This window comes from Anomaloglossus baeobatrachus, chromosome 4 (assembly GCF_048569485.1).
Source record: "Anomaloglossus baeobatrachus isolate aAnoBae1 chromosome 4, aAnoBae1.hap1, whole genome shotgun sequence".
Lineage (NCBI taxonomy): Eukaryota > Metazoa > Chordata > Amphibia > Anura > Aromobatidae > Anomaloglossus > Anomaloglossus baeobatrachus.
In genome coordinates this window covers 336,295,434-336,311,612 of record NC_134356.1, presented here as the reverse complement: position 1 = coordinate 336,311,612, position 16,179 = coordinate 336,295,434, and the positions used below count along the sequence as shown (strand labels likewise).

The 16,179-nt window shown below is 40.5% G+C and overlaps 1 protein-coding gene across 1 annotated transcript in view; it reads right to left on the bottom strand.

Moving 5' to 3' along the window:
- Window positions 1–379: 379 nt before the first annotated feature.
- The window catches only part of WNT16 (Wnt family member 16), a 40,044-nt gene continuing 24,244 nt past the window's right edge, over window positions 380–16,179 (bottom strand). Inside the window, exons 3-4 of the mRNA XM_075342526.1 lie at window positions 5,496–5,782; window positions 380–877 (exon numbers count right to left, since the gene is read on the bottom strand). Coding sequence (XP_075198641.1) covers window positions 413–877; window positions 5,496–5,782 — 752 coding nt within the window. The 3' untranslated portion in view covers window positions 380–412. The remainder of the gene's footprint in view (window positions 878–5,495; window positions 5,783–16,179) is intronic.

Here is a 16,179-nt window from a genome sequence, read left to right as displayed (position 1 = left end):
AGGCCCGTTTGATGTACAGACATATTCTCTAAAATGCCACTGAGGATGGCTTATGATAGAGAAATGAACATTCAATGCTGTGTGACGGTGTTCACACGACCGCCTTGGTCAAACAATATATCGCTGAACAATGTAGCGTTGTTTGTGAGATGGGTATGTGTGGCCGCTGCAAAACGACCTATGAGCGATCTTGGCAAATCGTAGCAACGATCTGGGCGTGTCACATCGCTAACTAGATCGCTAGCGATATTGTTGCGTGTAAAGCAGCCTTTAGTGAACAATATTTGGGAGAAAAGGCCTTTTGTGTACATAGAAAAGTGTTAGATATTTGGGTTCATGAAAAATGGGAGCAAAAACAAAATTGTTGCCTTTATGTTTTTGTTCAATGTGAATAGGTCATATATGTTAATGTTCACTTGCAGGTATGAACATCTGTCATACTTTCACATCGTCTGCAGCGCACATAGCAGCACCACACAAATTTACACTCGCATCTTTCCACATGTCTTACAACATGGGTGTTATACCCCCTCCCACAGCAGAGCAGATTACACCCATCTGGTCCCTCTGAGGTACGGTTGCATTCTCGACCATGGGTTCCAGATATTCCAAGTTTTTGATCTTCTACACAATAATTAGGAGATCTGTTGGTGTAAACAAGGTCCTCTTTCTTGATTGGTATCTTCCGATGATTCTTCTCTTTCCTGCGGACCTTTCGTTTCATTCGATCTGATATCTGGACACTATTTTCATATTTATCCTTCAGGTAGGTTCCAATCTTTTCAAATGAAGACATAGATTTCCAACATGTTTTTACAGCACAGGAACCAGAGACTCCATGACAGCGACAGTCCACTGTCATCAGCTTCGCCACTGCCTGAGGGAACAGATCCACAATCATCAGAAATAAATATTTTCTAGGTCAATTAAATGAAAACAATACATTTCACTTCTAAATTTCTTTTGCAACATTTTTTTCTTTGCACCAAATTCATGAACTGCGTACACCAAATGATGAATCGGGACCGTAGTATCTGCAAGTCCCCTGTGTATAACTGATATTTTCCACTATATGTTTTGTCTGAGGGTAATATTGGTATTAGTTAAAGTGTTTTTTGTTAATAATTATATTGTGACATTATTCCGTTCCCATTGTATTGGTAATATATGGTGATGATGTGGCGATAGTATTTGTCCGTTGTAAGTAATTATATTCATCTTGGTATACTGGGCTTGTTCAGTAAAGTGATAATATTTGTTATTTGGTAATGATATAACTATCATTTACAAGTATTACTTAGAAAATGGTCTTGTTGCTGCAATTACTGAGAGACTTATATATTATTTTTCTATTATTTATTTATTTTTCTATGGGCGGCAATCATAGACTCTTGGAATACCACTGGGGCATACACATCTGTATTTGACCGCATCTGTCTGAAAGCTCATTCAGACAACTGTTCCGTTTATCGTCGTCAGTTCCTTTTTTTTGCGGACCTACTGACAAGACCATCTTTTCAATGTGTTCTGTGTAGGATCAGATGGCACACTGAATCACTTCCGTGTGCCATCAGTTCTTGCAAAAAAACAAATCAGAGTCCGTATGTCCAATCCGTTATTATGGAACATCTATTCTGTGCTGCAATTGTGGACCGTGACTCAATACAAGTCAATGGGTTCCCAAAATCCCCAGAAGCCACACGGAAGCACGTCGGTTTTTATTTAATTGTTTATTTTTTGGCTACATACAATGCTAAACCCCCTTTAGTGCCACATGAAAGGCACTAAAGCGTGCAAGACACCAAAATGCAGGGGAGTGGAACATTATATATGTCTTTCTCATCTATCTATCTATCTATCTATCTATCTAGCTTTTGACTGTATGTAACCCTCCTTCCGTTTTTTTGCGATCCGCAAAAAAACCGGAAAGCACACGGATGACACACGGACCGTATACGGAACAGAACGGATGTCACAAGGATGCATCCGTGGAAAAACAGGACTATTTTTTGCGGACCGCAAAAACGGGCCAGTCGTGTGAATGTAGCCTTACTCAGAGAGCACACCTTGGTTAGTGGCTAATGTATACTCCACTTTACATATGATCCAGGCCCACTGTTATATTAGTACTCGAGCAGCTCAAAGAATCATAGCCTTACTTGGATTGGTACACACACCCTGGGGAATAGTTAGAGCATCACATCCCAGCTGCTCCTGCTCATAATGCAGTTGTCCTTGTTTTATTGATGGAGAAAAATGTTTTGAAGAGCCAAAGGGCATAGGTGAGTGTATTTGGGTGAATGTTTGGTGGGATTTCATTATAGAATTCCTATAAGGTGCAGTAAAGAAGAATCAGGGCTAAACGCGACCTATTTGATGATCCTAATTATGTCATAGGCCTGGGGTTATAAAAACAGGGAGTCAAGTGTTCTACCTACAAAATAGCAGAAAACGTGACTACAACGCCTCAGAGTGCAAGTGATATCTTTATTGAAATCAGGAAAGGTGAATTGCGGCACAATTACAAGTGAGACTGCAGGTAGCAGGAGGTCCAAGGAAATGAATATGGTAACTATTGTCAATCAAATTAAATGATTAAACATGTAAACATAAATTACACAAGTACCATCCCACTGGTACAGTGAGCAGATGGAGCGGTACAGTTAACCAACCAGGAAAAGGTGCATGTGAGTCAAATGCCAGGAAGACAAGGTATACAGCGATAGGCAATTAGACACCCATAACGGATACAGAGTGAAAGAGCATGACTAAGCCATAGCTCTCCGCATGTAATGGATGGATACTAGCATACCTGGGAGGAGAGAGCCTTGGAGCACACCGTAACCTGCATCACCCGACGGCCGTTTCGGCTGTCCAGGCCTTCGTCCAAGCCCCTGACAGCCGAAACGGACGTCAACAATATCGCAGTAGCGATGTTGCAATGTGCAAAGTACCCCTTAGGCAGGGGTTAGCAATATACACCCAGAACTGCTCGTGGTTCTGGGTGGTTCTGGGTGCATATTGCATCTGACAGGTTCGCTTTAATGTGTGAGTGATGTGTGTACTGTATACATAATGATGTATGTGCGGCATGTTTTTAACGTCTAAATAATGTGTGTATGACATGTACATATCTAATGAGTAAGTAACATCTTCATGGAACAACTATCAGAACCCCATATAAATCAGCTGTATAAACAACAGGCAACTAAGGCACTGCCACTTCCTGACAGACCTCTTCAATATTTCTTTACTCTCTGGCTCTTGATATTCACATGCGTATTACTTTTTTTTAATGACCTTTCACAATATTGTAACGTGGCATGGGGCAGTAGCCATGGGTGAGGTACTCTTATCTTATGCCCTGGAACATTACATGAAAGTGGGTGTCCTACCTCGGTTTGTGGACTTGTGCTTTTGGGGTAACTACGCCCTTGTAGGCCGCATGATGCCGGTGACTTAGTCTGGCCAGAACCAGATGTTGGACAGTTCAATGAGAGACCACCATTCAAAACTAAAGTCTTTACTGTACAACAACTTGGTAGGGATTATGTAGAGCAGTTAGCTGGTGCATAGCTTCACAAATATTTCTTTCTTCTTTACAACCCTGTTGATTTTCATACACCGCCTCTTTACTTCTCCACACACAATCTCTTTAATTCCTCGGATCCCTTGTCACTAACTCAACGAATCTCAGTTACTTCACCATAACCCAGCTCAGTACTATAGTCCAGAGAGTGAGCGTCCTATTCCCATCCCACAGTTCTATGTCATTTTCCTTTTAAAGGGATTATTGTGACAATATGACTGGTACTTAGATTCTCTACTTTTGATGCATTGAAACCCTGCCCGGAATGCTCTCTTCATCTCACGTTTTCTGTTCCATCCTGGCCTCCATCCTCTCTGAGTTATTAAGTTAGGGTTGTACTGCTAGGAATCCTATTCCAGGAACCATCTCCAGTCGATCACTCAGTCCTTTGGTCAATTCTCTCTCTATACTCAGGATTACACTATCCACTATCCCAGTCTCCTCCAATTTCAAGAACACTTAAGTCATGTGTTTCTGTTCATTAATCAGATCTTAGGTCTTTTTCTATTGCACCCTGAGCTCTAGGTGATCTCCTAACAGGAAACTGTCTCTGTCCCTTCATTTTAGCCCCTCCCATTCTTGGCTAATCCCAAACATTAAATCTAACTCTTCCTACTGTCAAAGAAAATACAATCTATCACTAATAAAGCATGTTGCGATGCACATTACAAATCATAACGGTAACCATGGGAACTCAAGGTTGCCTCCGTGACTTCTTCCTCCACACAAACTCCTGCAAATGGGGGAATTCGGACATGTGGGACACATACTTCCACTTCAGGTCACAGTGCTGCTGCCAGTCCTTCATCTTCTGGTCCTATCCTCACCCTGGAGATAGCCACTGTAAACCATCCCTGCGGACCGTCTTCTTCCTTCATCACAATGCGCTCAGCAAGTCTTCTTCTTTCACTTCACTCTACTAGGTTGGATATATTGTACTGCGGGTCGGCACTTCCATAAACAAAACTTCCTTCGATAGGCGTAACCTCTGCAGGGCTGGACAACTGAACTAATATAATACCAAACAACCCATTTACAAGTAGGGTCCCTGCTGTTATATGTGAAAACCTTCAAAAGAAACCTTAAGACCCACCTATTCCGACAAGCCTAAAACCTGCAGTAACCCTTAGTCCACTATAGCGCTGTCCGACCAGCTGCACCCTCACCTACTGTACCATCAACCTACTGTATGCCCATCGCTTGTAGATTGTGAGCCCTTGCAGGCAGAGTCCTCTCTCCTCCTGTACCAGTCTGTGTCTTGTGTTGTTCATGAATATTGTACTTGTCTATGTATGCTCCCCCCCTTTTTTCCCATGTAAAGCGCCATGGAATGAATGGCGCTATAATAAATGATAATAATAATAACAACTAAGGTGTGTCCACTTCATGACAGTTGCTGCAGCTTTAAAATAGATTATGGGGAAGTGCATTGCAATTGCTACATCTAACCCGACCCTCAGATTGATCAATTATCATTATGATGCGCGGGAACTAAAAAATCATTATGATAATTGGTTAACATAAGTGGGCCTTTACTAGATGGGTTTTCAGAGTTTAGTGACTAGGACAGCATGAGCTGTAAATGTAGCCCTGACAATAATTACAAGTCTCTGTTACCTGGCCATAGTTTTTAGACACTGTTATGTTCATATTATTTGTGCAATGTATTATTTCATTATTTAGGCACTATATATCATTTTTTGTACATTGCATGATGATATTATTTTGACCCAGCATCATACTTATATATGCTTGTCATTCTTTTCTCTAAATTCCCTTCTTTCCTAAGGAAGGAAGGCGTCTTCTCAGGCAGACAGCATCCTTCTCCACCATCTGTATATTAAATTCTATAACAACTCATAATCATCATAGTTGCCAATATCAGCGTTATGTTTATTCTACTCACCAGCCTCCCAGCTTCGTTATTGTGCAGGTGCATTGCACTAACAATATCGGACTCGTGTCCAGTTATGTTTTTATAGGGGGCATCAAGGAATTTCCGGCTGAACCACATTCCATACTGAAGATTATCTGAGCAGCCTCCCCAATGCCATCCCTCACTGGCTGAACCACCATTCTGAAGGCTTGTGTCACAGGAACATTCGGTCATATTACCAGCACTACATGACCTGGTGATGGAGTGCACTAGACCTGCTGCTGTCACTGCAGAGATGAATGCTGTTTCTTTCGTCCCTAGAATAAAGTTAGGAAATTAATGGTCTGAGAAATGTTTCATGGCAGAACAAAAGTACCAGTGTTATAAATGATAAGACATGAAAATTGATCACTGACTGCCAGGTTGCCCCCAGATTTTAGCACTTTGTGATCAGGTTTTATCATAGGTCCTTTGTAACAAAAGAGATGTTCAATATTGTGTAAAACCTTAGAGAAGCGACCCTATGAACATTTAAGTAATTCTACATGTAAAACTATTGATAACGTTTTGGAATAGGATGCCTTTAGCCAATCACAGAATGACCAGGCAACCTGGTTGACCGTCCAATATTTGCTAACTAAAGGGTGCTTTACACGCTGCGACATCGCTAACAATATATCGTTGGGGTCACGTTGTTAGTGACGCACATCCGGCGCCGTTAGCGACATCGCAGCGTGTGACACCAAGGAGTGACGATCAACGATCGCAAAAGGGTCAAAAATCGTTGATCGTTGACACGTCACTCCTTTTCATAATATTGTTGGTGGTGCATGCCGCTGCTTGTTTGTCGTTCCTGCGGCGTCACACATCGCTATGTGTGACACTGCAGGAACGACAAACATCTCCTTACCTGCGTCCACCGGCAAAGAGGAAGGAAGGAGGTGGGTGGCATGTTCTGGCCGCTCATCTCCGCCCCTCCTCTGCTATTAGGCGGCCGCTTAGTGACGCTGTGGGATCGTCACTATGACGCCGAACACAACTCCCCCTTGAAGGAGTCATTGTTTGGCGGTCACAGCGACGTCGCTGAAAAGGTATGTGCGTGTGACGCTGCCGTACCGATAATGTTCACTACGGCAGCAATCACCAAATGTCGCACGAACGATGGGTGCGGGTGCTATCGCGCATGATATCGCTAGCTATCGCTAGTGATGTTGCAGCGTGTAAAGCATCCTTAAGTGATACATGTCCTGCACATGTGTATGTGCTTGTCCAAATTATTCAGTTGTGCTTTCTTTTTTTTTCTTTTCTTTTTAAAGATTATCCTTGTTTGTTGAATTGGTGCCGTAGAGGAAGTAAAGTGTTCTATATGTATGTATATACTCCAAAAATAGAAGAATAGAACCCGTACCACATTTGTATTCACAATATATTATAAATATAAGGTCAATGATATATAACCAAAACGTGGGGATATTGGATCAATGGGACCATTCGGATTAAATACTGAACCAAAGAAGAAAAACCGAACAATATGGTCACTACATATATCTTTATTAATGTAAAATACACACAAATAAAATAAATAAATAAATATTAAAAGACACAAAGCTGTGAACTGGAAAAACGGCGTCAAAAACCTGCATATCATGTGATAACAATATTAATGAATCAAAGTTTCTCAGACAAGTACAATAGGACATAGGGTAGTATATGGGAATTCAGAGGCTCTGTGCATAATAAATAAATTATATGTATATATATATGGAATAAAGTGTCAAGTGCAAAAAGGTTTATAGCAGCAGTGATATCACAATGGAACTATCAGAAAAATTTATAGTTTATAATCAGAAACATTATAGCTGCTGACACATTATAAGCATATTATGCATGAATTCCACAAAATACTAAGCCACTGGCCTAAAAAAGCAGGCGAGATATAGGAGGAGGAGGGCGGCTCAGATAGGAGAAAAAGGTATACTCAAGTCTGTATGGCATTGAGCAAGTGTCAGAATCGACACAATAAAGGTCAAAAAGAAGTAAAGCATTAATATAATTACCAATGGCCACGGAGCACGACCACCTCCTGTTATGCGACGCCTGCCCCTGCCGCCTGGGGCAGGCGTCGCATAACAGGAGGTGGTCGTGCTCCGTGGCCATTGGTAATTATATTAATGCTTTACTTCTTTTTGACCTTTATTGTGTCGATTCTGACACTTGCTCAATGCCATACAGACTTGAGTATACCTTTTTCTCCTATCTGAGCCGCCCTCCTCCTCCTATATCTCACCTGCTTTTTTAGGCCAGTGGCTTAGTATTTTGTGGAATTCATGCATAATATGCTTATAATGTGTCAGCAGCTATAATGTTTCTGATTATAAACTATAAATTTTTCTGATAGTTCCATTGTGATATCACTGCTGCTATAAACCTTTTTGCACTTGACACTTTATTCCATATATATATACATATAATTTATTTATTATGCACAGAGCCTCTGAATTCCCATATACTACCCTATGTCCTATTGTACTTGTCTGAGAAACTTTGATTCATTAATATTGTTATCACATGATATGCAGGTTTTTGACGCCGTTTTTCCAGTTCACAGCTTTGTGTCTTTTAATATTTATTTATTTATTTTATTTGTGTGTATTTTACATTAATAAAGATCTTTGGTTCATGTATGTATATACTGTATACAGTTAGGTCCAGAAATATTTGGACAGTGACACAAGTTTTGTTATTTTAGCTGTTTACAAAAACATGTTCAGAAATACAATTATATATATAATATGGGCTGAAAGTGCACACTCCCAGCTGCAATATGAGAGTTTTCACATCCAAATCGGAGAAAGGGTTTAGGAATCATAGCTCTGTAATGCATAGCCTCCTCTTTTTAAAGGGACCAAAAGTAATTGGACAAGGGACTCTAAGGGCTGCAATTAACTCTGAAGGCGTCTCACTCATTAACCTGTAATCAATGAAGTAGTTAAAAGGTCTGGGGTTGATTACAGGTGTGTGGTTTTGCATTTGGAAGCTGTTGCTGTGACCAGACAACATGCGGTCTAAGGAACTCTCAATTGAGGTGAAGCAGAACATCCTGAGGCTGAAAAAAAAGAAAAAATCCATCAGAGAGATAGCAGACATGCTTGGAGTAGCAAAATCAACAGTCGGGTACATTCTGAGAAAAAAGGAATTGACTGGTGAGCTTGGGAACTCAAAAAGGCCTGGGCGTCCACGGATGACAACAGTGGTGGATGATCGCCGCATACTTTCTTTGGTGAAGAAGAACCCGTTCACAACATCAACTGAAGTCCAGAACACTCTCAGTGAAGTAGGTGTATCTGTCTCTAAGTCAACAGTAAAGAGAAGACTCCATGAAAGTAAATACAAAGGGTTCACATCTAGATGCAAACCATTCATCAATTCCAAAAATAGACAGGCCAGAGTTAAATTTGCTGAAAAACACCTCATGAAGCCAGCTCAGTTCTGGAAAAGTATTCTATGGACAGATGAGACAAAGATCAACCTGTACCAGAATGATGGGAAGAAAAAAGTTTGGAGAAGAAAGGGAACGGCACATGATCCAAGGCACACCACATCCTCTGTAAAACATGGTGGAGGCAACGTGATGGCATGGGCATGCATGGCTTTCAATGGCACTGAGTCACTTGTGTTTATTGACGACATAACAGCAGACAAGAGTAGCCGGATGAATTCTGAAGTGTACCGGGATATACTTTCAGCCCAGATTCAGCCAAATGCCGCAAAGTTGATCGGACGGCGCTTCATAGTACAGATGGACAATGACCCCAAGCATACAGCCAAAGCTACCCAGGAGTTCATGAGTGCAAAAAAGTGGAACATTCTGCAATGGCCAAGTCAATCACCAGATCTTAACCCAATTGAGCATGCATTTCACTTGCTCAAATCCAGACTTAAGACGGAAAGACCCACAAACAAGCAAGACCTGAAGGCTGCGGCTGTAAAGGCCTGGCAAAGCATTAAGAAGGAGGAAACCTAGCGTTTGGTGATGTCCATGGGTTCCAGACTTAAGGCAGTGATTGCCTCCAAAGGATTCGCAACAAAATATTGAAAATAAAAAATTTTTGTTTGGGTTTGGTTTATTTGTCCAATTACTTTTGACCTCCTAAAATGTGGAGTGTTTGTAAAGAAATGTGTACAATTCCTACAATTTCTATCAGATATTTTTGTTCAAACCTTCAAATTAAACGTTACAATCTGCACTTGAATTCTGTTGTAGAGGTTTCATTTCAAATCCAATGTGGTGGCATGCAGAGCCCAACTCGCGAAAATTGTGTCACTGTCCAAATATTTCTGGACCTAACTGTAACTGATCGACACATCCTCAAGTGAAATGAAAATGCTAATTGGCTGACTTTTATCAGAATAAACAAGGCCTGGCTTTATAACAATTTGGGTTTTTGCAACAGCTATTTCAGTTTCAATGTGGTGGCATGCAGAGCCCAACTCGCGAAAATTGTGTCACTGTCCAAATATTTCTGGACCTAACTGTATATATATATATATATATATATATATATATATATATATATATATGAAGAAAAAACAAAAAGCAGCACCAAATGTGCACTACAGCACTAAACATTCCAAACTGTACTTATTTTAAAAATTTTTGAGATTTTTGGCAAAAAATTGCAATTTCTTGAGCTGCTTCGCCACGTCACGGCAAATCTCATTTGAAGCAGTCCTACACTAAAATATTTTTATAAAATGTGCCATACGGCCTCACATATGAATAGTAGAACTGCTCTTAGCAGCACTCACCTGGTCTATTTCAATCCCGTACCCATGACTGAGTCATGGCTGTGGGCGGGACAGGTCCAAGCAAATGCTGCATGAAGTAAATAGCCTGTGGACAAAGCCTGATGACTTAATGTGAACAGTCACCAACCGCCAAAATCTAGACAGATGGAATACATTCCAAATTGGGGTGCAAAGCAAGGTGGAGGTCAGCCACCGACCAATTCAATGAAGAAAAAACAAAAAGCAGCACCAAATGTGCACTACAGCACTAAACATTCCAAACTGTACTTATTTTAAAAATTTTGAGATTTTTGGCAAACAATTGCAATTTCTTGAGCTGCTTCGCCACGTCACGGCAAATCTCATTTGAAGCAGTCCTACACTAAAATATTTTTATAAAATGTGCCATACGGCCTCACATATGAATAGTAGAACTGCTCTTAGCAGCACTCACCTGGTCTATTTCAATCCCGTACCCATGACTGAGTCATGGCTGTGGGCGGGACAGGTCCAAGCAAATGCTGCATGAAGTAAATAGCCTGTGGACAAAGCCTGATGACTTAATGTGAACAGTCACCAACCGCCAAAATCTAGACAGATGGAATACATCCCAAATTGGGGTGCAAAGCAAGGTGGAGGTCAGCCACCGACCAATTCAATGAAGAAAAAACAAAAAGCAGCACCAAATGTGCACTACAGCACTAAACATTCCAAACTGTACTTATTTTAAAAATTTTGAGATTTTTGGCAAAAAATTGCAATTTCTTGAGCTGCTTCGCCACGTCACGGCAAATCTCATTTGAAGCAGTCCTACACTAAAATATTTTTATAAAATGTGCCATACGGCCTCACATATGAATAGTAGAACTGCTCTTAGCAGCACTCACCTGGTCTATTTCAATCCCGTACCCATGACTGAGTCATGGCTGTGGGCGGGACAGGTCCAAGCAAATGCTGCATGAAGTAAATAGCCTGTGGACAAAGCCTGATGACTTAATGTGAACAGTCACCAACCGCCAAAATCTAGACAGATGGAATACATCCCAAATTGGGGTGCAAAGCAAGGTGGAGGTCAGCCACCGACCAATTCAATGAAGAAAAAAAAAAAAAAAAAAAAAATTGGTCGGTTGACCTCCACCTTGCTTTGCACCCCAATTTGGGATGTATTCCATCTGTCTAGATTTTGGCGGTTGGTGACTGTTCACATTAAGTCATCAGGCTTTGTCCACAGGCTATTTACTTCATGCAGCATTTGCTTGGACCTGTCCCGCCCACAGCCATGACTCAGTCATGGGTACGGGATTGAAATAGACCAGGTGAGTGCTGCTAAGAGCAGTTCTACTATTCATATGTGAGGCCGTATGGCACATTTTATAAAAATATTTTAGTGTAGGACTGCTTCAAATGAGATTTGCCGTGACGTGGCGAAGCAGCTCAAGAAATTGCAATTTTTTGCCAAAAATCTCAAAAATTTTTTAAAATAAGTACAGTTTGGAATGTTTAGTGCTGTAGTGCACATTTGGTGTTGGCTTTTTGTTTTTTCTTCATTGAATTGGTCGGTGGTTGACCTCCACCTTGCTTTGCACCCCAATTTGGGATGTATTCCATCTGTCTAGATTTTGGCGGTTGGTGACTGTTCACATTAAGTCATCAGGCTTTGTCCACAGGCTATTTACTTCATGCAGCATTTGCTTGGACCTGTCCCGCCCACAGCCATGACTCAGTCATGGGTACGGGATTGAAATAGACCAGGTGAGTGCTGCTAAGAGCAGTTCTACTATTCATATGTGAGGCCGTATGGCACATTTTATAAAAATATTTTAGTGTAGGACTGCTTCAAATGAGATTTGCCGTGACGTGGCGAAGCAGCTCAAGAAATTGCAATTTTTTACCAAAAATCTCAAAAATGTTTTAAAATAAGTACAGTTTGGAATGTTTAGTGCTGTAGTGCACATTTGGTGCTGGCTTTTTGTTTTTTCTTCATATATATATATATATATACAGTCATATGAAAAAGTTTGGGCACCCCTATTAATATTAACCTTTTTTCTTTATAACAATTTGGGTTTTTGCAACAGCTATTTGAGTTTCATATAGCTAATAACTGATGGACTCAGTAATATTTCTGGATTGAAATGAGGTTTATTGTACTAACAGAAAATGTGCAATGTGCATTTAAACAAAATTTGACAGGTGCATAAGTATGGGCACCCTTATCAATTTCTTGATTTGAACACTGCTAACTACTTTTTACTGACTTACTAAAGCACTAAATTGGTTTTGTAAACTCATTGAGCTTTGAACTTCATAGGCAGGTGTATCCAATCATGAGAAAAGGTATTTAAGGCGGCCACTTGCAAGTTGTTCTCCTTTTTGAATCTCCTATGAAGAGTGGCATCATGGGCTCCTCAAAACAACTCTCAAATGATCTGAAAACAAAGATTATTCAACATAGTTGTTCAGGGGAAGGATACAAAAAGTTGTTTCAGAGATTTAAACTGTCAGTTTCCACTGTGAGGAACATAGTAAGGAAATGGAAGAACACAGGTACAGTTCTTGTTAAGCCCAGAAATGGCAGGCCAAGAAAAATATCAGAAAGGCAGAGAAGAAGAATGGTGAAAACAGTCAAGGACAATCCACAAATAGTATGTGACCCCAGCACTCAAAATGAAAGCAAGAGATTTTTTTGTGATGCAAGTGGATTTATTGACACACTGCAAAAGTGAACCTTAAACCAGAGCAACACTGTTGCTCTGGTTTAAGGTTCACTTTTGCAGTGTGTCAATAAATCCACTTGCATCACAAAAAATTCTCTTGCATTCATTTTGAGTGCTGGGGTCACATACTATTTATGGCTTTCTTTCCCCTTAAGCACCTAAACTAAGTGGTTGAGCCTGAAATTACCATTGCTAAGGACAATCCACAGACCACCTCCAAAGACTTGCAGCATCATCTTGCTGCAGATGGTGTCACTGTGCATCGGTCAACAATACAGCGCACTTTGCACAAGGAGAAGCTGTATGGGAGAGTGATGTGAAAGAAGCCATTTCTGCAAGCACTCCACAAACAGAGTTACCTGAGGTATGCAAAAGCACATTTGGACAAGCCAGTTACATTTTGGAAGAAGGTCCTGTGGACTGATGAAACAAAGATTGAGTTGTTTGGTCATACAAAAAGACGTTATGCATGGAGACAAAAAAACATGGCATTCCAAGAAAAGCACTTGCTACCTACAGTAAAATTTGGTGGAGGTTCCATCATGCTTTGGGGCTGTGTGGCCAATACCGGCACCGGAAATCTTGTTAAAGTTGAGGGTCGCATGGATTCAACCCAGTATCAGCAGATTCTTGACAATAATGTGCAAGAATCAGTGACGAAGTTGAAGTTAAGCAGGGGATGGATATTTCAGCAAGACAATGATCCAAAACACCGCTCCAAATCTACTCAGGCATTCACGCAGAGAACAATTACAATGTTCTGGAATGGCCATCCCTGTCCCCAGACCTGAATATCATTGAACATCTGTGGGATGATGTGAAGCGGCTGTCCATGCTCGGCGACCATCAAACTTAACTGAACAGGAATTGTTTTGTAAACAGGAATGGTCAAAAATACCTTCATCCAGGATCCAGGAACTCATTAAAAGCTACAGGAAGTGACTAGAGGCTGTGATTTTTGCAAAAGGAGGATCTACAAAATATTAATGTCACTTTTATGTTGAGGTGCCCATATTTATGCACTTGTCAAATTTTGTTTAAATGCAGATTGCACATTTTCTGTTAGTACAATTAACCTCATTTCAATCCAGAAATATTACTCAGTCCATCAGTTATTAGATATATGAAACTGAAATAGCTGTTGCAAAAACCCAAATTGTTATAAAGAAAAAAGGTTAACAGTAATATGGGTGCCCAAACTTCTTCAAATGACTGTATGTATATCTATATATATATGTATATACATATATATATATATATATATATATATATATATATATATATTCTGTGCATATATATATATATATATATATATATATATATATACACACTAGCTGTATTACCCGGCTTTGCCCAGGTTAAACGGATGTATAAAAGATGTTAACTCTCAATCTTTGTATACATGTCAACAATAAATTGGTTGAGGAGGTGTTTGCATTTCAAGATTTGATTTTCCTCTGCAAATCTTGTCATGATCCTATAGGCATAGAAGTCCATGGCAGATACTTTTTTCCTGAAGGGTTGCCTGTTGTAGGATCTGTCTGAGGTATTCCAAAGTGATAGCCATCCTGTCCTTGCCAAAAGATGATTGGATATTGCAGAGCATCATAGGACCTGTGAGTTTCTGCTACTCGTTGCAAACTATTGTTCCTTTTCTGAGGCACAATTTCATGGCTTTGAAAATCATTACCTCCATTCAAGATGGCTACCTCATCAAATGTGGGAGCATTGGAACGTTGCTCATGTTCACCTTGTGGTGTTTTGTCATCTCAAATAACAACCTTGTAATCGTCATTTGGCATGCATTCAAGTGCAGTCTTGAAAAGTTGAACATATGGATTGTTGGAGTGAAGGAACTGCTGCAAAATAGTGACAATATCAAGGTGTTAGGAATTAATGAGCATCTCCGCTGAGCCTCTGCTTCTGCACTTCCCATGAAGAAGAGTTGAAGAAATTGAGGTTCTTCTTCTTGTACTGGAAGCAGTGACCCAATTGAGTGGGAAACCTGTCCTTGAACTTTAAATGTCGGCATAAATCCTGTTGTAAACATTTCTTTTGTTGCACCAAATTATGTCATTTGGAAGCAGGAGTTGTACTTCCTAATGTGGTCCAAGAAATGCTTTGATATTGTACTGGTACCTGTCATCAGAGACTTTAGGGGATCTGGTGGTGACAGGAGAGGTGGAAGTTTTATCTTGCCATTTGCACAGCAAAAACCTGGCGGTTCATCTTTCCATTTCAGGGCACTTCAGTTTATGCAGACCACATCCATTTTTCCTATCTGAACTTTAGGATGATCCTGATAGTTTATGTCTGACTGGTAGTAAAAGGCAGCATGTTTCAAATCTCCAACCATTTCCTGTGCCCTGGTGGAAGAAATTGCAATTCTCTTAGTGGCAAGTCAGCCTTCTCTCTGCTGAGATGATTTATTGGCACTTGAGGAAGAAGCTCTTCTTCTCTTATCTGCAAGCCTCGCTTCCCTCTCCTCAGAAAGTTCAATGGCTCTTGAGGAAGCAGCTCTTGTTTTCATATCTGTAAGCCTCGCTTCCCTCTCCTCAGAAAGTTCATTGGCCCTTGAGGAAGCAGCTGTTGTTCTCTTGTCTGCAAACCTCTCTTCCCTCTCCTCAGAAAGTTCATTGGCTCTTGAGGAAGCAGCTGCTGTTCTCATGTGTGTCAGCCTTGTTTCTCAGTCTTCACATTTTTCATTGGCCCGTAATGCAGCTTTTCTTTTTGCATCAGCTGACACTCATGCCAAGGATTTCCTTTTCTTATGAGGCATTATTATGGTAAAAATAGTCTGTAACTGACAGTTTCTATATCCTCTCACATAGAGGTAATGTGATTGACATCAACCTTTCCACCAACACACCCTAACTGACATTCTATTACCTCACACAAGCTTTGTTATACTGAGAATGTCCTTTGTTGCCTATATTAACCAATCAGAGCTCAGATTAATTAACTGTAGCAAAATAGAAGCTGAGCTGTGATTGGTTGCTATTGGCAGCCGGATAAATCCCCAGAAAACAGAAAGCCCTCCCCCTGACAGTATATATTAGCTCACACATACACATAATAGACAGGTCATGTGACTGACAGTTGCCGTATTTCCTATATGGTACATTTGTTGTTCTTGTAGTTTGGCTGCTTATTAATCAGATTTTTATTTTTGAAGGATAATACCAGACTTGTGTGTGTTTTAGGGCGAT